Below are 22,765 nucleotides of genomic sequence, written 5' to 3'. Positions count from 1 at the left end.
ATAGATGGAGCTGTATTTCTTTCCAGGGAGTCTCAAATTTGATTACTTACTCTCTGACTTGTCATATATAGGATAAGATTAGACATTGGTTTCTTATGTAAAATAATTGTCCAGTTTGTCATTTACTTTATTCATTAAAAGCTACCGAGAGCTCGACTGTTCCCAAGCATCTTTGGATTTTAAATGCTAGTATGAAAATGTAGAATTATTTTCTTCTCAAATTGAAGAATAATATAAATTAAAAATCAATGTTGTAACACTATAGAGAATAAGCTTAGCTCAAAGAAAAAACATGAGAAAATATGGGATGATAACTTCTTCCCCTCCCTTCCTTTTCAAAGATAGGGATGGGTACACAGTTATAGAACCTTACATATACTGTCAGATTTTTTTTTTTGATGCATCGGTTTGTTGCCCCCCCCCCCCATCCCCCTTAAAGCCATTACTACATATGATGACTGTCTGGGTAAACTGTTCTGATTTTCAAAACAGGAAGGGAAACAGAGCTTGTACATTTTAGAATAGCGGCTTGATGTTGCTAGCAAAAGTCTATAATGGGGGTATAACTAGGTGGCTCTTTAGATTGAAAGCCAGGCTTATAGACATGAGGGTCCTGGTTTCAAATCTGGTCACAGACAGTTCTTAGCTATGTGACCCTGGGCAGTTTTCATTGCCCAGCCCTTATTGCTCTTCTGCCTTGGAACCCATACAACATATTGATTCTAAGATGGAAGATAAGGGTTAAAAAAAAAAGTCTTATGGTAGGTCATTAAAAAGTTGCTTAGTTAACATGCAAAAGAAGGGGTGTTGATCACAAAGAATCTGAATGGATTATAAGCAAGAACAAATTGTATGGGCTTGGGGTGGTAGGGTGTGGTTTGGAGAAGAGGAAGAAAAACTGGGAGGGGGAGAATTGTTGAATTTTTAACATATTTTCAAACATGTTGAATTTAATATATATTTAAAAGGAAAAAAACTAATAGAGATGGGCAGTTTTATTCAGCCTTTTTAAAATTTTCCACTTTGTATATGGAAATGTCTTATTTGTTTGGTGTTTAAATTTAGAATTTTAAAAATTAAAAGGACAGGTTATGTCAGACTTTTAATGTTATTTCCTTTTTTGAGGGCAGGGCTATTAAAACAGTGGGCAATTAGGTGACTCAGTGGATAGAACTCTGGGCTTGGAGTCACAAAGGACTGATTTCAATTCCAACCTCAGATGCTATTGTCTGACCCAGGACACATCACTTATTCTCTGTTTGATTTAATTCACAAGAGGATGAAATGACAATCTACTCCAGTATCTTTGCCAATCTACTCCAGGATCTTTGCCAAGAAAATCCCCATGAAAAGTATTGGCATGATATGTTCTTTTGGGTCATGAAGAGTCAGATACTACCAAATGATTGAGTAACAACAATTAAAATAGTAGACCAGAGGAATGCTGTAGAAATAATTTACCTAGATTTTAGCACAGTATTTATGTATCTCATCCTATTCTTACAGGAAAGAAGAAAAGTGGGTTCCATAGTTAAATTAGTCAATCTAGAATTGGAGAAGTGATTAGATTCAGAAGTCTTTGACCTTAGAGAACTTCAGTATCAGCTTGGTGGGAGTGTCCAGTGTCATGTATCAGGGATCTGTGCCTGGCTCACACCACTTCATGTTTTTATCAGTGACCTGGATAAAGGTATGTTATTAACTTTGCAGATGGCACAAAGCTGGGAGAGATAGCTAATACACTATATGACAGAAGCCCAAAATATCTTAACAGGTCAATGCACTGATTGAAACTAATTATATAAAATTCAAGGGGAATAAACATAAAATTTTATACTTAGATTTTAAGATATCAACTTCACAATGAATTCAAATTTAGTAAGTCACTAACCCACTGTCAGTATAATAGGCCACCTATTTAGCCTTGGCTGCACTGAGAGACAGGAATGTTTCCTTCCTTTTCCTCTCTGCTTTGCAGACAGCTTCCAAGAATAAAGAGGTAACAGGTTGTCTCTGCTAGTCAGGCCACATTTGGAGGGTTGTTTGATTCCAGGTACTACCACTTAGAAAGGACATTGATGGGAGAGAATGCAAAAGAAGACAACTGGGATGGCTCAAAGGGACTTGAGTCTTTCTCATATGAAGATTGAATGAAGTAAGTGGTTATGTTTAGAGTCTGGAAAACAGAAGATTCCAAAGGACAAAATTGGCATGTTCAAGTGTTTGAGGATTTGGTTTGTTCTGTTTCACTCCAGAGAGCAGAACCAAGAACTGTAGGTGTAAACTGTGGCATATTGTGGCATAATGTCAAGAAAAACTTCTTTAACCATGAGAGCACCCCAGATATAGAAGGGATGCCTTGGTAGAGATCTGGCTTTTTCTTTATTCAGAGCTTGAGGACCCTGAAGTGTATCATATTAGGGATTCCATTCAAGTATGAGATGGATTAGATAGCCACTCATGTCCATTTAGCTCCAAAATTTTTTACTTCCGTAACTTAATTCTTTAAAAATTGTACTTCTTTACTTCAGAGATCAATGTGGGTACCCCCATAACCCCTCTTTAATGAATAAATCAGTCATCAAAAAACATAAATTATGTACTATGTGCAAACACTGTGCTAAATACAGGAATAAGAAATGAAACAGTTCCTGCCCTTGAGGAGCTTATAGACTCTCAAAGGGAGATAAATATATAAGTGACCATTAATGTAAACTGGTAGAATGCAAAATTCAGTTTAGTATGCATTATAAAATGGCTCTAGGTCACATTGAATGTCAGACAAAACTTACTGTGATACCTATGAGCCATTTGAGGGTTTTCAACATTTGTCTGTCCTTGCATGTGGTTGTGTGCTGCTACCAGTGCAGATGAGGATGTAACAGCTCAATAAATATTAATGTGGATGAAAAAGACCAAAAAGATGTATTCCAATACTTAACCTTGAGAAAAAACTCAAGTATCCAAGGATTTCTCAGCACTTCTGTGGAAGTGTTTGCAGAAGAGGATTTTGAAAGAAAACCATTGCTTGTTTATTGGTCTTGAAATCCTTGTGCTTTGATAGACTACAGCCATCTTTGACAGTCAGATAAGAGATATTTCTTCTCTGGATAAGATATTTTTTATCATGATAACGAAAGCTGTTTTTGAAGATTAGGCTTCAAATTATTTTAGCCCAGTTGTTGAAAAATATTGCAAGGACAACAACGTCGCTTTTTAAGCTTTACTGATTTTAGATAATGTTCCAACTTGGTCCACTGTGATATGTAATAGGAGCATGCAAATTGTGGCTAAAATTCACTGTAACTAACATTATATGTAAAGATTTAAAGAGAAAAATCCATTTTGTCTACATTGCTAAAATATTTTAAACAACTCTAATGATTTCATTGTATTATATTTTTAGGTTTATCTTTAGATACAAGATTTAGTAATTAAAAAATTTAAATTGTACTTTCTAGAACTACTCTGATGTTATAATTTCAATCTTAGTTTATCTAGGTTTTAACAAAGTATGTATCTCATCCTATTCATTTGGAAAAAGAGTGATAGACGTAAACATATGATAATATAGTTAGATAAATTGATTCAGAATTAGAGGAAGGAATATATTCAGAGTAGTCTTATCCTTTCCTGTAAAGAAACTGATAAAAACTTACTTAAATTTTTTTTCATTGCATATTTCCATTAGGTTGTGATTGCCATATTTTATATGTAACTATCACTTCTAGTGCAAAATTGAAAATGTGACTGCTTTTCTAATAAGGACCTCCCTGTATGAGTATACAAAATAATTCTAAGACATGTGATTAATGGCTAGCTTCTGGTGATGTCTTTTTATATTTAGCTAGACTGGTCATTGCAATATGACAAATCGTTATAGCTTGGTTAAATTTGTTAGAACTTGCTTTGGCCCAGCATAGCTTTTGGGAACTCCAAGTTGTCTATATAACAATTATTGTTGAAGGGTAGGACTTTGAGTTTTAGTGTTGTTGTTGGAGCTGTGAACAGACAACCATTTTTTATTTTATTTAAAACCCTTACTTGATTTTAAGGCAGACGAGCAGTAAGGACTAGGCAATGGGTGTAAAGTGACTTGCCCAGGGTCACACAGCTAGGAAGTATTTGAGACCAGATTTTAACTTAGGACCTCCCTTCTCTAGGGCTGGCTCTCAATCCACTGAGTCGCCCAGCTGCTCCCACAGACAACCGATTTGAAACACAAATTTGGAATCATGGGAGAATATGACTAAATTCTCATATTTTTTGACTCAATATTAGATACCATTAAGGGACATATTCCCCAAGGTTGGCCAAAAACAATGGGAAGAGAATTCCAGCCAAGATGACTGCCTAATTGAAAGACAGATTGTACATTTTCTACAGTCAGCTCCAGCAAAACTCTTGTCTATACTTAAAAAAAAAATAACTTTCCCTTTAAAAAAGCCCTAATTAAACTTTTCTTTGTAATTAGACAGGTCAGATTTATAGATTGGTTGTTCTTTTGCAGTGGACCCTTTTATTTTCTTTTTTTTTAAATAATTTTTTATTTGATCATTTCCAAGCATTATTCATTAGAGACAAAGATCATTTTCTCCCCCCCCCCCCCAATAGCCGACGCGTGATTCCACTGGGTTTCACATGTGTTTTTGATTCGAATCCATTTCCATGTTGTTGGTATTTGCACTAGAGTGTTCATTTAGAGTCTCTCCTCAGACATGTCCCCTTAACCCCTGTAGTCAAGCAGTTGCTTTTCCTCGGTGTTTTTACTCCCACAGTTTATCCTCTGCTTGTGGATAGTGTTTTTTAGATCCCTGCAAGTTGTTCTGGGACATTGCATTGTCCCTAATGGAGAAGTCCATTACCTTCGATTGTACCACAGTGTATTAGTCTCTGTGTACAATGTTTTCCTGGTTCTGCTCCTTTCGCTCTGCATCACTTCCTGGAGGTTGTTCCAGTCTCCATGGAATTCCTCCACTTTATTATTCCTTTTAGCACAATAATACTCCATCACCAACATATACCACAGTTTGTTCAGCCATTCCCCAATTGAAGGGCATTGCCTCATTTTCCAATTTTTGGTTGCAGTGGACCCTTTTCTGCATGTGATCCTTAATAGAAAATGGCAAAAGCTTTTACAGATTTGTTTGTTTTTAAATAAGTTGCAGGTAGAATATAATATAGCAAAATGTAACCTAGAAGTGAAATGGGTTAGTAAATTGTCAGTGTACATTTTTTTAAAGACTCTGACAATGTTTATGTGTTCTTATTGGGACTACTACTGTTTGATTTCTTTGCTTGCTTTGAGTTTTTTCCCCCCTCATGTTTTTATGCTTATGTAATGTTGAACATGTACCAAATAGTGGAAAATTGGCAGCAAAATGAAGCAACTAGCTTTTTTTACTCCAGCCCTTTTTACTATCTGCACTGACAAAATGTCTCAATAGAGCACAACTACAAGGGACTACTTGTGCAGTTAAATTCTTTATGCCATGTATTGATTTCTTTGGTGTTAGTATTTTGTTTCTTCATCCAAAGTTACTTGTTAATGATGAACTAATTTTGCAAAACCAGTCAGAGGTTCCTAGTAACTTGATGGAAGTGTCTTGGGGAAACTAGGGAATGTTTTCACTGTTCATATCAAATTTTCTATCCTGATCAGTATTTTAAGTTTATTGCTGAGTTTCCTTGTAGAAGATTGCCAATAGATTTGGAGGGTAGGCTGAATATGATAGTAGTCTGTGTAGTTAGAAAAGCTGCCAGTGAACAACATGCCGCCATCATTTTATTTGGTTGCAGCTGTGACTATTGCGTTTTGTTTTTTTTTTTTAAACATTGGGGTGGGAAGATTTTTTAAAGTTTTTTTTTGTCTAATTTAAACAAAACAAAACAGAACCTGTTTAAGTTACTGATTTTTTTCTATTACCTGCCCTGTTGTTTCTTGGATAAAGTAACTTGAGATATTTTCTAATTTTTGGCCACTAGAAAATCTGGATTCTGATCTTGGCTTTGGTATTAGCTCCCTCTGTGCATGTAGACAACTTATTAAGCCACCCTATGCCTGTTTCCTCCAATATGAAGATTCTTTTATGGTTATGCATAATTCTACAGTGGCCTTATATATATGTAGAAAGTTGTTATTGCAGAATTTTAAAATTAAGGTAATGATCGAGTTTGCATTACCCAGAGACTAAGAATCTTTACTGGTACAGTGATGTTTGTTATAATTCATAATTTACAGAATGATGTTCTCTGAATGAAGGAATGAATGAATTAAGGTTATAGTGTTTAATTATCTTTAAATCTGTGCTAAATAATGCCATGTAAGGAAAGCAAGATAGCCCCAGTTTTCAAGAAGCTTACATTTATTTCCTTTGATAAAATTTCTGTTGATAAAATCATTCTGGTATTGAGCCATTTAACAGTACCAAGGTCTTTGGTGATAAGAATTTTCTTTTCTTCCATACATTTGTAAGAGCTCTCAATTGCAAAGCTATATCTTGATATAGGCATTGCTTCCCTGAATGATGGCTCAGGTCACTTGACTAGAAGTATTGCTGTTCTCATGGCTCTTATTTTAAAAGGGCCTAGGCTGTCTGAAAGGTTCTCGTGGCCACATGGGAGTTAGCAAAGTTTTTTGAGCTATGTGCTATAACTCTGGAATAAGGTCCTTACAATCCTATTAGCCAAGTCAAGCAAGAAAGGTATGTTAGCCGTGTCATGGAACAGTAGTTCTAAGGAGTTTGTCAACCTACAATTTCTTGTGAATACTGCTTTTGCAGAAACTTGGAGTGTTTGAAGAGGCATAAAGGACAGGTGTAACATTGTATAGTAACAAGATATTGTGACTGGGATTCAGGTGGTTTCTTGGTATCTTTCTACATTTGCTAAATTATGGAACCTTAGAATTAAATGAGACTTTTACTTTTCATATTATTATATCCTATAAATTGTACTTTTTCATATTCATCCCATCCTTTATATTTCTGTCATCACTATTTTGCCTCAGACTTTCATTGCCACTCACTTGAACTATTGCAGTAACTTTGCAAAATAATTTTTTAAAGAACTCTTTAGTCTTTATACTATTTCCAGAATAATCTTTCTAATAAATAGACATGGTCATTTCATTTCCTTAAACCAAACATGAACCAATGATTCCCTTTAGTCAACCAAGGAAAATTAATTAATTTTCCTTTTCTTTACATTTAAATCTCTTCACAGTCTGGTTTCCTCCTACATTTACAGAATTTTCCCACATTTCTTGCCTCTTCCCAATGTACTTTAGTCTAAACCAGACTGACTATTCTCTACTCCCCAAATAAGCCCTATCCTCTTACTACCTGTACCTTTGTTGATGCCTAAACAGTTTCCATCCTTTTCTAACTTTTAGAATCCAATCAAAATAATTATCTTGTTTGTAATTACCTTCCTCCTGAGCTATCTTGTGACCTTTTATTTTAGATCCCTCTAATGTAGTTATCATGTAATATTGTTTATTGTAGTTATCTAAGATTGTGTCTAGACCATAAGTTCCATGAGAGTAAAAATTGTGTCTTACCTAAACTTCATTTTTCCTAGTGCTTTGTACTTAATATTTTAGTTTAGGTATTGGTGGTATACAGTGGCTACATTCTAGACCTGGTTTTGGTTCTTCAGTAGCTGTATAATCTTGGACAAAGTAGTTAGTTAATCTGGGCTTCTGTTTACCTATCACCAAAGTGAAGTAGTTCTAGATAATCTGGAATGTCTCTCAGCACTCAAATTCTTTTATATGGTCAGCAATCAGTTCATAATCTTGCTTTAGGTATTTGTGTTTAGGTGCTAATTTACCCAAAATTTTATCTTCTAGACCACATTTCACTAATATATTTACAAGGTTAACATGAAAGATTGGCAAATATTTTGCTAAAAGTGTAAAATGACTGGCATTTTTTGATCTACCAACCTACTAGAGTTGTGTCATCAAAAAAGAAATGTTATTAGTTGAACCCATGTTGTATTCCAGTACTAACTGCATTCTTTTCCAAATGTTCCCACTGTGTTTAAAAGTCCCTTCTGTAATTTTATCAGTGCTAGTGTATGAACTTACTACTCTATAGTTATTAGAATATTTACCTTTTGCTCCATTTAGAAATGTATAATGTTTGGTCTAATCTTTTCTTCCCTTTTGAAAACTGACATTTAACCTAATCCATTCTGTTGACATATCTTCTGTTTTTTGTGATTTTCCCAGAATTATTGATAGTAGTTCTAAGCTAATATAACTAAAAAAAATTTTTTTTTTAAATACCACACTATACAAAATTGCACAATAAAACCATAGGGCTTAGACTTAGGAGGAGGTGGAGAAAGATGAGTGGAAATGGAGTTAAGGCCCCAACTCTCAAAAACTTCATCATTGAGCCATAAAAAGATAGGAACTAAATAAAAAGAATATGATTCTTAGTTTTGTGCTTTCTTTATCAGTCCTTGACTTATCCTTAATCATTGTCTCCCCTTTTATCTTCTCTATCAGACTAAAAGAACCTAAGCTCATCAGAGAACTCCTGTATAGATATGTATATAAATAGGTCTATTACTTTGGATACTCTGTTTTTTTCTTCTTTAATAGGAAAATGTGTGGTTGTATAGACAGAGCTTAGAAACTAAGCTTGTACTATTTCAAGCCTAGGGAGCATATGGCTTTGATTTTTTGAAATCTGATTTCTTAAAAGTACATGATAGTCTGTGTTTAGCATTTTCTTCTCTTGTCATCCTAAACTCTTGGATGGACAAATCTATCAGTGTATCTAATCCATAAAACCAAGAAGTTTTTTTTAATGCTAAAACAGTCAATTTTTTTTATTTTTATATGTCAGTACAAATATAAGCTGCATTTTTGCCCCATTCTTTTTAAAACTGTTTCTTTGACAGGGAGTAGGAAGTCTTCTTATCTGTTTGGAAACCATCCTGTGAGATCAAAATTCAGTACTCTACTCTTTCTTATTTTTCCTGTATTCCATTTTCTGTTATTACTTTTGAAGAATTTAAATTCCCAGATAAAGATTTTGAAATGCTCTCTTTTTAGCAGAAGATACTTGATTAAAGTGCCCGTTACTATTCCCTTTGTGTCAGTTTTGTAGCTTCCTTTTATTCCAGTTTTATAATCTGTATTAGGAAAGAATCAAATCTGTAGTGTTCTTCTACAAAAAATAGTTATATTTCATTTTTTTATTTTCACCCAAATATTTTATTTTATACTTTCATTATCAGACTGATAGATTTCTGTATTCCACTTATGTTTCTAATTAAGCCTTCTTTTCCTCCAAAAAATAAGGAATAACTTTATTTTAGTCATGAATCTAATCTTATCATTTCTGAGACTAAAAACTTACACATTTTTTCATTTACATGTTGAAGAAATGGGCTTTAAAAATTTTTTTAAATCTTTTGAATAAAAACTCTCAATGTTTCATGAATATTTAAAAAATTAATATCCAATTGAAAAAGCAGGCCTTGTATTCATATATATAAAAAAGCTATTTTTAAAAATAATTAGCTCCTACCAACCAAAAGCATATTGCCATGACTTTCATAATTTTAAATTATTAGCACCTGTAATTTTCCTCTTAAATATTAAAGTCATATTTTTTCTGAAATTCTTTATTCATTAAACTTTTTCTGAGTGGATGAAAACTTCTAAAAAGAATAACAAAATATTAATCATGTAAAAGAGTGCTATAAATCATTAACTATAAAACAAATATAACTCCTAGAGGGTTCACCTTATATTTAACTAATTTGCAAAGACCCAAAAAAGGGAAATTGTTAATGTTGAGCTGTGAATTGTTCCTCTCATTCTGAAAATCAATTTTGAATTAGGCCAAGAAAGGGAATAAAATATCCATAGTTTGAACTAAAAAAACTCGCTGCCTGGCGCATATATATATATATATATATATATATATATATATATATATATATAGAGAGAGAGAGAGAGAGAGAGAGAGAGAGAGAGAGAGATTCTTTCCATCTTTAACTTCTGTGAGGTGCATATATATGTATATGTATAAAATTCTAAGTTTCAAATCTTAAAATGGGTATAATAGAATTTATTGTTTTTTTATAGAAATTTTGGGATATACCTCTATTTCTTAGTTTACTCATTTTCAGTCAAGCTGGTTGTATAGTTATTTAAATCATAGACCTTAGATTCAATCCCAGTTAAGTCCAGTTAGTTTTGTGCACACACACAAAAAAATCCCAATCCAGCCAGCTATCCCATACCATGCCTCAGACCCTAACTCAGCTTCCTGTCAAATAAAAATAACAATGAAGTTAAATAAAGCATCATACATGTTAATCACAGCTATTTGAAATATGTATTAGTAATGTAAAAATTAAAATTAATTTCAAATAAAAAATATATATACATATATACCTCACAGAAGTTAAAGGTGGAAAGAAAAGTTCCATATATACCAAAATACTTTTGACAGCAATTTTTGTAGTAACAAAGAACTAGAAAAAAATAGATTCCATCTAATTTGGAGAATGACTAAACAAATTGTGTTAAATGGATAGCATGGAATATTATTACTATGTTGTGAGAAACCATGAATAGGAAGACTACAGGGAAACAGGAAGATTTTTATAAACAGATACAGAAGTGAGGTAAGCAGAACCAGGTTAACAATGTGCACAATGACTTACAACAGTGTAATTGGAAGAAAACAAAACTGAATGTTGCATAATTTAAAGACCAAGCTTATTTCTAAAGGCTTGGGGATTGTGTTAATAAGTTTGGAACATTGCCTACATTTGTCAGGCTTGGTGGATGTGGCTAATTTTTCTGAACTATTACCCTCCCCACCTCTTTTTATTCTTTGTTACAAGGAATGGCCTTTGGGGATAAGGAAAGGATTTGGGAGAAGGGAGGTGTCAGGGAAGTGGATACATTTGGAATGTGATGTAGAATCAAAAGATATCAATAAAATTAAAAAATAAAATGCTATTCTGGAAACTTAATATTTTTATGAAAGTCCATTGGTTTTATTTTTTATTAGTGCTTCCAAATTAAATAATTATACCCTCAATTGTCTTTATAGTAGGTAAACTCAATATGAATTTATTTTGATTATGTATTTAGTTTATTGTACAAAGTAATATAATAACATGATTTTTACAGTGTAGGCCATATACAGAAATAGTAAGCACTGTTCAGATGCAATTAAAATGACTTGTAGTGGGGGTGGGACAGGGATATACATAGTTTTTTCATTGCACCATAATGATATTTGGATATGCATAATTATGGAGGTTTTATGGTCATATTTGTAGGAGCACTTGACATTTTATTTTTAAAAAATTAAGTTTATATGTCTTAAGAACTATTACAGAAATTCTTTCTTTTGGTATTCCTTGATAAAAGGAATTGTTTTTCCCAATGAAATCAGGCCTTATTTAAAATACTGCAGATAAGAAGTGGATTGAGATGGGGGCAATTGAGTATAGAGATATTTGCAGTGCTTTGGGTACTGATAGCAACTGTGACACTTTGAAGCTTTCTTTTATGGCCTAATTTGTTAGTTCTTGATATAGATATTGTATAGATGCTTAAGATTCTCTATGATAACTACACTCATTGAAACATGTTTTTTCTCCTTATGTGGTAGGAGGTGGAATAAACAGAGATTGGAGGACAAAGAGCAACGTAGAAAGGCTGAAGAAGAATCTGAGGAAAGCGATGCTGAATTTGATGAAGGTTTTAAAGTGCCAGGTTTTTTGTTCAAAAAGCTTTTTAAGTATGTATTATATGCTTCTTCCTTTATTTTGTATCATTAGAATATTATGTGCAAATAAATATTTAAAGAATAGACAGTAGTTACCTGTGGTCCCCAAAGGCGCTTATAGCAGTTTGTTGCAAATACAAATATAGTCAAATCTAAATTTATGCCAAATGCTATTCATTAAAATTAGATGATAATAAATTGACTAAAGTGAATATTGGACTTGTCTGTAGCTGATGAATCTGCACAGATATAGTTCACTAGGCTAATGGCTGTACAAAATAGCCAGCAGTGAGGTTTTAATTTTTTAATTTTAATTTTTTTAGTAGTGACTTTTTTTTTTAATCATTTGGTAACAATTTCAATGAACTAAATCCTGACTTTAAAAAAAAAAAAAAACCTTACCTTCTGTCTTCGAATCAATACAGTGTATTGGTTCCAGTGCAGAAAAGTGGTAAAGACTAGGCAATGAGAGTAAAGTGACTTGCCCAGGGTCACACAACTAGAAAATGTCTGAAGCTAGGAACCCAGGTTTTCCTATCTCTAGGCCTAGCTCTCAATCCATTGAGCCACCCAGCTGCCTCCCTCCCCCGACTTTCTTAAATTAAATTTCTTTGTAGCCATAGCCTTTCAAGGCTTTAGTATTAAAATAAAAATTAAAAAGTTTTTTTTACATATGAAACAATGGATCCTATGCTTTGATGTTTTCAAATATTTATCTATATATTGTCCTTATAGTAGGAGAGATGATAACTTCTAGTATTCTGTAACTGCTTAAAATATAATTGACCAAAATTGGATCAACTGTATTCCAGGGAACACAGGACACTGGCTAAAAAATGATATTGATCCTGATTCTTTAGCAACTATGTTTCTTAAATGACTAATGTAAATAAAATACTAAAGAACATTTTCACTATCATCACTCCTGGGATTTTCTTAACAAACTACTTTAGATAGCCTTTCTAATTATGCATAGAAAGTTGAAGCATTAAATAGCTTCTCAATACTCATTTCCACCTTTAATTCCTAGACATTTGTCTCTAGTAAAGGATGATTTGCCAAGAAGAATTGAGACAGTTAAAAATTAATTTTTTATGGAGACTTAGCTGACAGTCATTTTGTCAAGATGTCTGCTTACTAATAACATGCACTAATATAGCTCTACCCCTTGACCCAAAGATCTATAATCATACCATCTATGTTATTTCCTCTCAGTTTTCAGGGGGAGTGTGAGAAAAGAGAAGATGAATGAGTATTGCTACTCTTATTCAACAACAGAAAAAACAACTAAAGTTGCTAGAGGAAGAAGTAGGACTAAAATTTAAAATCTCAAAACTAATAGTTTTATACTTTTGAGAGGTAATTGCTTTGTTCATTGACCTCAGAATGATAGCTGTGAAAAGGCAAATAATAATAACTTGTTGATAGCACTAATCATCCCTTTTAAAGTGCTTGTTTATTAAGCGACTCAGCTTTAATAATAGAATTTTTAAAAAAAGTAAAGTACAAATAAGTAGTATTAATACAATTAGAACTTAAAAAGATAGGAGAAGAAATGTGCCATCAACAAAAATCATATTAATCCAGACAGTGAAGAATAGTGTATTTCTACTTGTGCAGTGTCCTTTGTCAAAATATCCTAAATGGTGAGAGGAATCAAGTGAATGATTATTTTGACTTTTGTCAAGATTTTTAGCACAGCTTGGTTCATGGTTAATTGGAAGAAAATTTTATTTTTTAAGTAAGTTAGAATGTGGCTCCTGTGGTAGTCAATACAAATATTTTCTAATTAGTTTAATTGCATACTACTTGATTCTGTTTTATGTCTGAAAATACAGAATTTTAAATATTTTATAAACATAATAAACCCTGTATATTTTTCTGTCTAGCATAGGAAGGAATTAATGAGGATGATAAATTTCTCTTGTATAATTAAGTTTTAGCCAGGCTAATTGAATTTTAAACTCTAAGTATAGTTTTACTGTATTTAACTATACTATATTGGAATTAAATTAACAGAGCATAGTGCAATTCACAAGGGAAAGGAGTTTGGAATGTAAACCATTCTCTCCACCAAGTGTTTTAACAGTGTAGTTGAATAATCAACAATTTAAATCATGTATTTAAACTTTAAAGGTTTGTGTTGAAAATTTGCTCTGTAGTCATTTATTGATGCAACTTTAACATCAAGAAGTCAAGCTTTCATCTTTTAATTCTCCTTCTGGTTCAGTAAAAATAGATTTTAGTTTAAAGTGAAATATTCTGTCCCCAATTAGCATGAAAATGCTATGGTAATAATCTAGGTTGGCCTCCTGTGATTGAAATTTTTAAAAGATTCCTGAACCTCATTGTGGTTTAGAAATATCTACTACAACACAAAATTCACAAGTGAGATATCTAATCAAGGTCAAAAATCAGAAAAGCTCTGTGCCACATTTGCCATATTATTTATTATGTAATGAACATCTTTCACTTCTCCTGCAATGGTTGTTATTTCTCTTATTTTTGAAATGTCTAGGAAAGCACATTTTACAACCTGTCACAGTATATAAGGGGTGTTACAGTTTTCCAGTTATAATTAGAGGATCATTTTTAATGTCTAACTGAAATTGCTTTTATGTAATCTAAGCTTACTCTTACCCTTAGAACTACAGAACAGTTCCTCCAGACCATCACTATGATAGTCCTTCTTGTGCATAAAGATGTGTTAAGGGTCCCAACACAGCATGGCTGCACAGTAAATATTAAATCTTCTTTTAATCTTCATTTGTTCAAGTATAGTCAGTTCAGTTGCTTTAGTTTTCCTACTAAGATTCAAGGGAAAATCTCACAAGTTGAAATAGACATCAGTGAGTCTAATTCCATCATTCTTTAGAAGAGGAAATTAAGTGAGGTCTGAGGTATTACACAGTGGCAAAATCATGATGTTTCACAGTGTTTGTGTACTGTACCTTAATTATGATGTGTTTTAACGGAAATTGGTTAGTATAATTGACATATAGCTTGTTATGATTTTTGCCTTGTTGATAACTGATCATAATACTTTCAATGGAATTTGTTTTTACTTTCCTGAGAATACTTATATGTTTTCTCTCTAATCTGTATCCTATTATATTTTTACTGTTTTTATTGTGAAATCTAAGAATGTTCATCAAGGTACTTGCCATGCCACATAATTTGGTTTTGTATGCAAACAACATGTAGAAGTATTTCCCATATGTTACAATCAATCACAGTGCTACTATCAGATATTTATTACTTATGTCTAAAATAGAAGGGAAAGATATTCATGGTGGCCTGTTTATTAGGAAATAAATTTAAACTGTAATTCAGACTGAAGTTTAGTGTCAAATTTCAAGTAGGCATGACAGTAGTGAACAGCAAAAATTGGGGAATGTAGGAAATTCTTTTTGTAAGGGAATATTCAATTATTTTGCCAGTTCTAAAAAAAGCTTTAACTTTTTATTTTAATGGGTTTGTTTTTAGATTTTTCACTTTAAACTTATTCTTAACATCCTCTTTTGTATATGATTTTACATTATTTAGTATTTATAGAAGAAAAACAATCTTATATCTTTTCACCAAAGAATGTATTTCTTTTCTGTAACCTATGCTAAATCTAAAAAAAGGACCAGAATTTGTTATCCTATTACAACCAGTGATACTTAATGAATTCTTGCTTTTAAATATAAAAGGCCTTTCACAAAATTAATCTTTTCAAGGCTTTGACTTCCCCCCTCCTTATTTTTATTTAAAATTGTTGTAGACCTTTAAATTATCTTTGTTCCCTTCTAAGCCTGATAATTGTACTAGAGTAAATATACTCCTGATAATTATTTGCCATGTTCCATTTGTTGAAACCAAATCCATTATTCATAATTGTTAATGATATTGAAAAAGAATTTTCATTTAATTCATTTTTCTTATTGAAAAATATTTTACTTAACTGAATTTCTAGTTGGATACATAGTAAACAAGCATTTTCAACATAGTTGTTTATTAGACTGAGAGAAAATAAGTTTGTTGTTTTCCTTATGACTTCTAATGTAACTTTCTAGATAAACATAAAAAATATTTGGAGGTTAGACAGTGATATAAGAAGCTTCATCTTTTAGCAGGCAGCACACCAAGTTAGACCTAACATAAAAAAAGTAGCTCCTAATTATCATGTCTGTCAGTTTAATTAGAAATGTTTTAGTATTCTGTAAAGAACAAATTTGTGACATATTATGGCTAAGTACATCAATAATATATGACCTTATAAATACAGCACTCATGTAAAACATATCCAACATGTTTCTGTAACTGGTACTAGAATCTTGCCAAATGATTAATTCATGAGTACTTTCTGTTATGATCAGTATTATCAAACATTTGCCGTTTTCTTTTTCTTGTTGGTGCATGTTGTTGTAGGTACCAGCAGACAGGTGTTAGGTGGCTGTGGGAATTGCACTGCCAGCAGGCAGGAGGAATTCTGGGAGATGAGATGGGATTGGGCAAGACCATCCAGATAATTGCCTTCTTGGCAGGTTTGAGCTACAGCAAGATCAGGACTCGTGGTTCAAATTACAGGCAAGTGCTCCTCTGCAGACTGTCAGTCTGTGGAGCTCAATTAATATTTCATCAGATGTATTGCTGGTGGAGGAGGGTCTTGTGAATTATTGATGACATTTCAATTACAATATTCCTTTAATTCTTTTAGTGGGGGACATCAAAGGAAAATTTTTACGAGACAATGGAGCTGTAGGGCAGGAGAAATTAAACATGTAACACTTTTAATGAATTCCAGGCATTGATGCTTCATTTTGCAGATGAGCCCCACTAGATATTTTGGGTCAATACAGTGTCTAAGGTTAGCTTCCACAAATGGATTGTTTACAAACTCAATTACATTAATATCAATAGTTTACACAATATGGAATTTTAAATTAGATATAATACCATTAGTTCCATTTATTAAATTTTACATTAAAATATTTGTTCTGGCAAAACACCAGGTGTGCACTACAGGAAGTATAAAGTCTATTCATGGGGAAAGTTGGAGCTTTAGATTAGTGAATTGGAAGCAGTGATCCAGAATTTCTTTTATAACTAGTATGCAATATTTGTAGGTCTGTTTTCTTTGGAAAGCTGCTATTTATCTGAGAATTTTCCTACTTCTCCTATCTAAGTCTGCTGGAATAATCCTAGGATTGAAAATATTTTTTTTTTGTTTTAGTTTTAGCTTTAAAGAATTGCATGAAAATTAACACTTTGAAAAGCTCATCTCAAGAGGGTCTGAAAATGTGTGATCATGCTTATTTGGGTGGAATCAAGTAAATGATCTGTTATCCTATGTACTGAAATAGACTACTTTTATAATCTAATAAACAGGCCATGAAGAACTTTTTTTTAGAAAGCATAATTGAAAATTAGTATAGACAGAAGCTGTGATAGATTAAGTTGTGATAAGAATTCCATCAGGAAACTCTATTTCATGATGACCTTTTGAATAACTGGCTTCTCCTAATGAGTAAAAGAGTATCTATATTTGATATACAGTGGGTTTCTTTTGAACCTTAGACATAAACTTGCATTTCATAAAACCACAGTGGAAAAAAAATTTGAAAGGATTTCTAAGCTACTGAAAATTTGGTGTTTGGTAACTCCTTTTTCATAATTATCATTTATTTAGTATTATAGAACTGTGTGTTTTATTCTAAATTAGTCTTTCTATTGACTTCTGTACTTGAGTTTTTTTGATGACTAAATCTCCCTAAACTGTCCATAAAGTGATTTCTGGACTTTCCTTTTTTCCTTTCAACATTACAAAACTTGTATGGAATCTTATGTTTTGGGCCTAGGAAACCTAAAGTCTTCCCTACAGTGCTGTTTGGATATAAAAATTAAAACATGTTCTCTCTTGAGTAGGAGCAATTCTATCGGTAGCTGAAGTCAGTACTAATAATGAGCAGCAGCTGTAATCAATTAACTATCAATGCTCATATCCTCTGTTCCATAATGAAATAGCATGGCATATTGGATTATAGCCCAGATCATCTTTATTAAAATAGTATCGGTGGAAATGGCTTTGGTGAATGTGGTTATATATCACCCAAACAACTGGGCTATTTATGAATGGAGATATACTCAGGAGCATAGTCCCTTTAAATGTGCCCATGTTGCCATGGAAAATTACAAAAGAAAATAATTTATAGCTACCCTTGGCCTCTGAAGCTGGATAAATACTTTATTTTCATGACCTAAAGAAAAAAGAAATTGAGCATAATGGTATTTGGCAGACTATTGAGTAGTTGATATATGTTTTCTTATATATGTTATATACTACAGATATCTTAGTGAGGAAATAGGAAAGGCTACATATATCTCCTCTTTAGTCATCGCTGTAAAGGTAGTCAGAAGAAATATTAGGTGTCAAGGAGAAACATTGTATATGATTAAAAACAAAACAAAACAAAATTAAAAAAACCTCTTTTCCTTTTCCAATTAGCACATTCTTTTTTTTTTAATGAATTCCATTGTTTCATTTGGCTTCTGGAGTAGTAATAATAATACAGAAGTATTAGACCCAAACTTAATTACAGCTAGGGAGTAAATAGTTCACTTCTTAAATTTACCTGAACTCTTTTAGGTCATTGGATGCCATTTAGTGAATTGTTGTTCCTAATATAGTATGTCAAAAAGTTAATGCACTTTCAAATGATTTCTGCAGGGAGTATTTCTATGATTTGAATACATGGTTTATTCCCTCAAATTTTTTTTTTAAAGATGACAAACCACAGGTAGTGGACATCACTTCTAACATGTAGACTGAGGTATAGATTCATTAGGCAATCAGTGACAAACACTAAATAATAGCCATTAAATCTGGTCAAAATTGCTGCTAGTCACTTGAAATGTATTTAAATAATTTCTAATATTCAGCCTGTTGGTGCTAGGAATTAGAATGGTGGCTAATTTTATATGTGCAATGACCTCTCTTAGTTTTTAACCATGCCAAGGTTTCAACTTAATGGGGCTCAGTTAGAAAGTTCCATTTTTCTCATACTGTTGAGAGAAGAGAGAGAAATTAATGGGCATAATAATCTGAAATCAGAGGTGTTTTACTAGAATTTTTTTAACTTGACTTTTTAAAACCCACAAGGAGATATCAGTTATAGTTTTCTAATTATGGAATCTAGACAGAAAAGGATTGGTTTAAAGCCTCAAAAATTTGCATGTGTTTATTTGAAAGCATTTTTTAAATTGCAAAGAACTTTTGATCAGATGCTTATTAAGCACTGTATTGACATTAGTTACATTCCATTTCATCACTGCATAGGATAGGAGAATTGAACTGCATAATCTTTTGATGGAAATCCAATGTACACAAAGAAAAGCTGGCAGGGGAGAATGTTTCCAGAATAATATGAAGGGTATATATGAACATCATTCTTCCTATTGTACAGAAGTATATATCCCTGACTGGAGGCATGTCTGAGGATTCTGCATTTAAACTATGAAAAAATGCTTATTACAAATATTGCTATAACATTCCCTAGCTTCTCCATTTCACAGTACTTTCTGATTGTCATATAATATACAAGGGAATGTGGCTGTTGTAGCAGCTGAGCAACCAATTCCTCAGAATTAATTCATTTAACCTGCAACCATTTATTGTCTTTACTGTATATATAGAAAAAATTTCCTCTCTTTGAGTGAGGAAGGGCATCTTTCTATCCCCTTTCTGGGACACCAGTAGGAAGGCAAGTATTATTTTAAGTTGTGATTTACTCACACATATGATTTTTATTTCACTTAAAAAAACCAACTGGTCCATTTCTCCCTCCTTAAATCTGACAAATTTTGGGTTTTATTTATTGATACAAGATTTTTGTATTACAATAATTTAATTTTTTATTTAAAAATAAAGGTAATTTTAGAAGCTCCCTTTCTTCTGCCCCAATTTTTGATGGAGTTTTTTTTTTTTTAGGATTACAGAATTGTAAGGGATATTTGGTGGTAATCTAGTCCAACCTTCTAATTTTACAAATAAGGCAGTTTGGGATTAGTGGATAGGACACTAGACTTTGAGTCAAGAGGACCTGTGTTCACCTTAGTTACTTAAGAGGTGACTATTCCTGGAAGAGCCATTAAAACTTTTTCCTAGCCTCAGTTTCCTCATCTGTTAAATAGGAATAAAATACCATAGTTTCTGAGAAGAGTGAATGAGATTATGTATGTAAAGCACTTTATAGTCTTAAAATGTTATATAAATGAGTTGTTTCTCCTGTGCCCATGACTACATCTTTTCCTATCTTCCCTCAAAGCTAATTCTCTTTATTGTTCTTCCCTTTCTCATAGTTTCAGCTTCTCTTTATCTATGGACTTTCTTTCCTACTAATTACAAACACACCCTTCTTCCTCCACCTCCAGTTTTAAAAGCTTCCTTTGACCCAGCAGTTCCCCGCCTATATCTTTTCACATCCAAAATACAAAATCTCAGGAAGGGATGTCTGTGTCACTATAGTTGCTACTTTGTCCTTATCCTCTAGGAAGCCTATGACTTCTTTTAAACATATGGCTTTTAATATTACCACTTGGCTGAAACTGCTCTTCCTAAGGTTACTAACAGTTTCTTCCATGACTTTTTTTTTTAGTCCTTATTCTATGTGAACTCTTAGTAGATTTTGACAGTTAGTCCCTCCCTTTTCTGGACAGTGTTTCTTCCCTTGACTTCTAGTCCATACCTTAATTATTTCTTACCTGGATTTTCACTGGTTAACTTATTGTTTTCTCCTTTTATTCTTTCTTGTCTCTAGTCCACTTTTACCCAGCTGTAGAATTAATCTTCCAAAGGCAGATGTGACTGTGTTACTCCTCTTCAGAGATCTTTAATATTTACCTCTTGTTTCCATAATAAAATATCCTCCTTATGACTCTTAAAGCCCTTATTAATCTGCTCCTACCTATTTTGGCAGTCTTAATTCATGCAATGTTTTCATGCCTTCTTGACATAAACTTGATATACCATTTCTGGTCTCCAAACCTTTTTCATAGGCTATCTACCATATTTGTAATGCAAATCATCCTTCCCTCTGCCTCTTGAAATATTTTTTAGAAAAAGTTTTTGTAGAAAGACCTGTTGTTATTAACAACCTACCTCCATCTTGAATCTTCCTTTTTTAAAAACCTTTATTTAATTTTCTTGTGTTATTGGAAACCTGCCCTCTCTTCTCTAGCCTTTGTATACTATTCTTCCATGCCTAGAATGCACTCCCTCCTTACATCTATCTGCCTCTAAGCCCTCTGTTGAGTGCTAAGAATCCCCATCTTCATTCAAGATTCAGCTCGAGTGCTACTTCCTATAGAATATCTCTTGAGCCCCTTAGGAGAGGTAGCAACAGTCTCTCCACTCTCTCCTGAAGTTTCTTTAAATTTAGTCTTTTAAGAAGAATGTAAACTACTTAAGGAAAACGGACTGTGTATCTTGAGTATCTAACACAGCAATCTATAGGTATAATGTTTCCTGAATTATTGTTGAAGGGGTAAATTTCAGCCATCTGGAAAATTTCAGTTATATAGAACCTAACATTATTTATCACAGGCAGTGTGGTATAGAAAAAGATGCTGAATATAGGATCAGGATAGATCTTAGTTTGAATCAATTTCCTGACCCTATTTATGACTTTTATTCCTTGAAACTTAGTTTTCTCATGTAGGGATAAAATTGGGGATAATCATGCTAGTACCTTCCTTGCACAGCTGATGTGAAGATCAAATGAAATGTGTATAAAAGGCACTTTTTGAGACATAAGTGTTTTATAAATGCTAGCTATTGTTTTGTGCAAAGTCACGTGCACATACTTACATTAGACGAAATAAGGGAAAAAAGGTTTTTGTCACCTATTTTTGTTTAGCTTTCTTATTTATCATACCACCTTTTCACATCTAAATAAGATGCTTCTATATCATAGAAACTTTCAAGATGAGCTTTATTCAATTTTAGTTCTACATTGACATCTGCATCCATTAATTGCTCAGTGATGGGAGATCTTTCATTATGTTTTAACTCAATAGTTTTTTTCATTAAAGAAAATGACAGTAAATTTCTCTAGCCAGAATGATTTTTACTCAGTCTATTAGGTTTGTTTTTAATCAAACACCTAACTTCTGTTATATTTATTTGACAACAATATTTTCTAATCACATGTTTTTATTCTAGATTTGAGGGATTGGGTCCAACTGTAATTGTGTGTCCAACAACAGTAATGCATCAGTGGGTTAGAGAATTTCATACTTGGTGGCCTCCTTTTAGAGTTGCAATTTTACATGAAACTGGATCATATACAAACAAAAAGGTAATGTTGATATTAATGCAGTATTTCTTGTCTTACACTTTTAAATCCCTTGATTTTACTTATCCACCTTTTCTTTCATTTCTATGTTTCTGAAACAAAAATCATGTTGTTGCATTTTTATTATTGAATTTTATACTTTTATATTATGAGCCAATTGACATTTTGAAATTACTTGAAAATTACCCTTTTTGTTGTTTCTAATAGTTTTGGGGGATATTTTAAATATATTGTATAGAAGAGCAAACAGAAGAGCACCTTGCTTCACTGGGAGTCAGTCTGTCAACATTTATTCAGTGCCTACTTTGCTAAGTGGTAGGGATATAAAGAACAACAAAAGACAATCCCTGCTCTTCAGGAGCTCATGGTCTAATAGGTTATAACAAATCCCAATGGAATTTGAGGGCAGGGACTACCTTGCTTTCCTGAATTTGCATTCCCATCAATTAATGCCTGGGATATATGGTATATGTTAAGACTTAAATGCTTTATTTTTCATTTATTCAATCTTCCATGGGTTTTCATCTTGGTGCACTGTCCAGGTTCTCTCTGTCTTAGTGTTTTTCTGCTTCATTTGCCATGTCATCATCTATCTTTCAACCTTAAGTATTGTTTTACCCTCAAGGCTTTGTTCTGGAAAAACCCTCTTTTTTC

General features: G+C 32.7%; 1 protein-coding gene across 4 annotated transcripts in view; it reads left to right on the top strand.

Moving 5' to 3' along the window:
* The window catches only part of ERCC6 (ERCC excision repair 6, chromatin remodeling factor), a 119,019-nt gene that overhangs the window by 51,911 nt on the left and 44,343 nt on the right, over positions 1-22,765 (top strand). For all 4 annotated transcript variants that reach the window (XM_001366039.4, XM_007478620.3, XM_016428141.2 and 1 more), the window contains 3 exons: positions 11,658-11,786; positions 16,188-16,346; positions 21,979-22,114. In XM_001366039.4, coding sequence (XP_001366076.2) covers positions 11,658-11,786; positions 16,188-16,346; positions 21,979-22,114 — 424 coding nt within the window. The remainder of the gene's footprint in view (positions 1-11,657; positions 11,787-16,187; positions 16,347-21,978; positions 22,115-22,765) is intronic.

Source organism: Monodelphis domestica, chromosome 1 (genome assembly GCF_027887165.1).
Source record: "Monodelphis domestica isolate mMonDom1 chromosome 1, mMonDom1.pri, whole genome shotgun sequence".
In the NCBI taxonomy this organism is placed as follows: Eukaryota; Metazoa; Chordata; class Mammalia; order Didelphimorphia; family Didelphidae; genus Monodelphis; species Monodelphis domestica.
The sequence above is the reverse complement of the archived record's forward strand: the minus strand, read 5'-3'. Positions and strand labels throughout refer to the sequence as shown.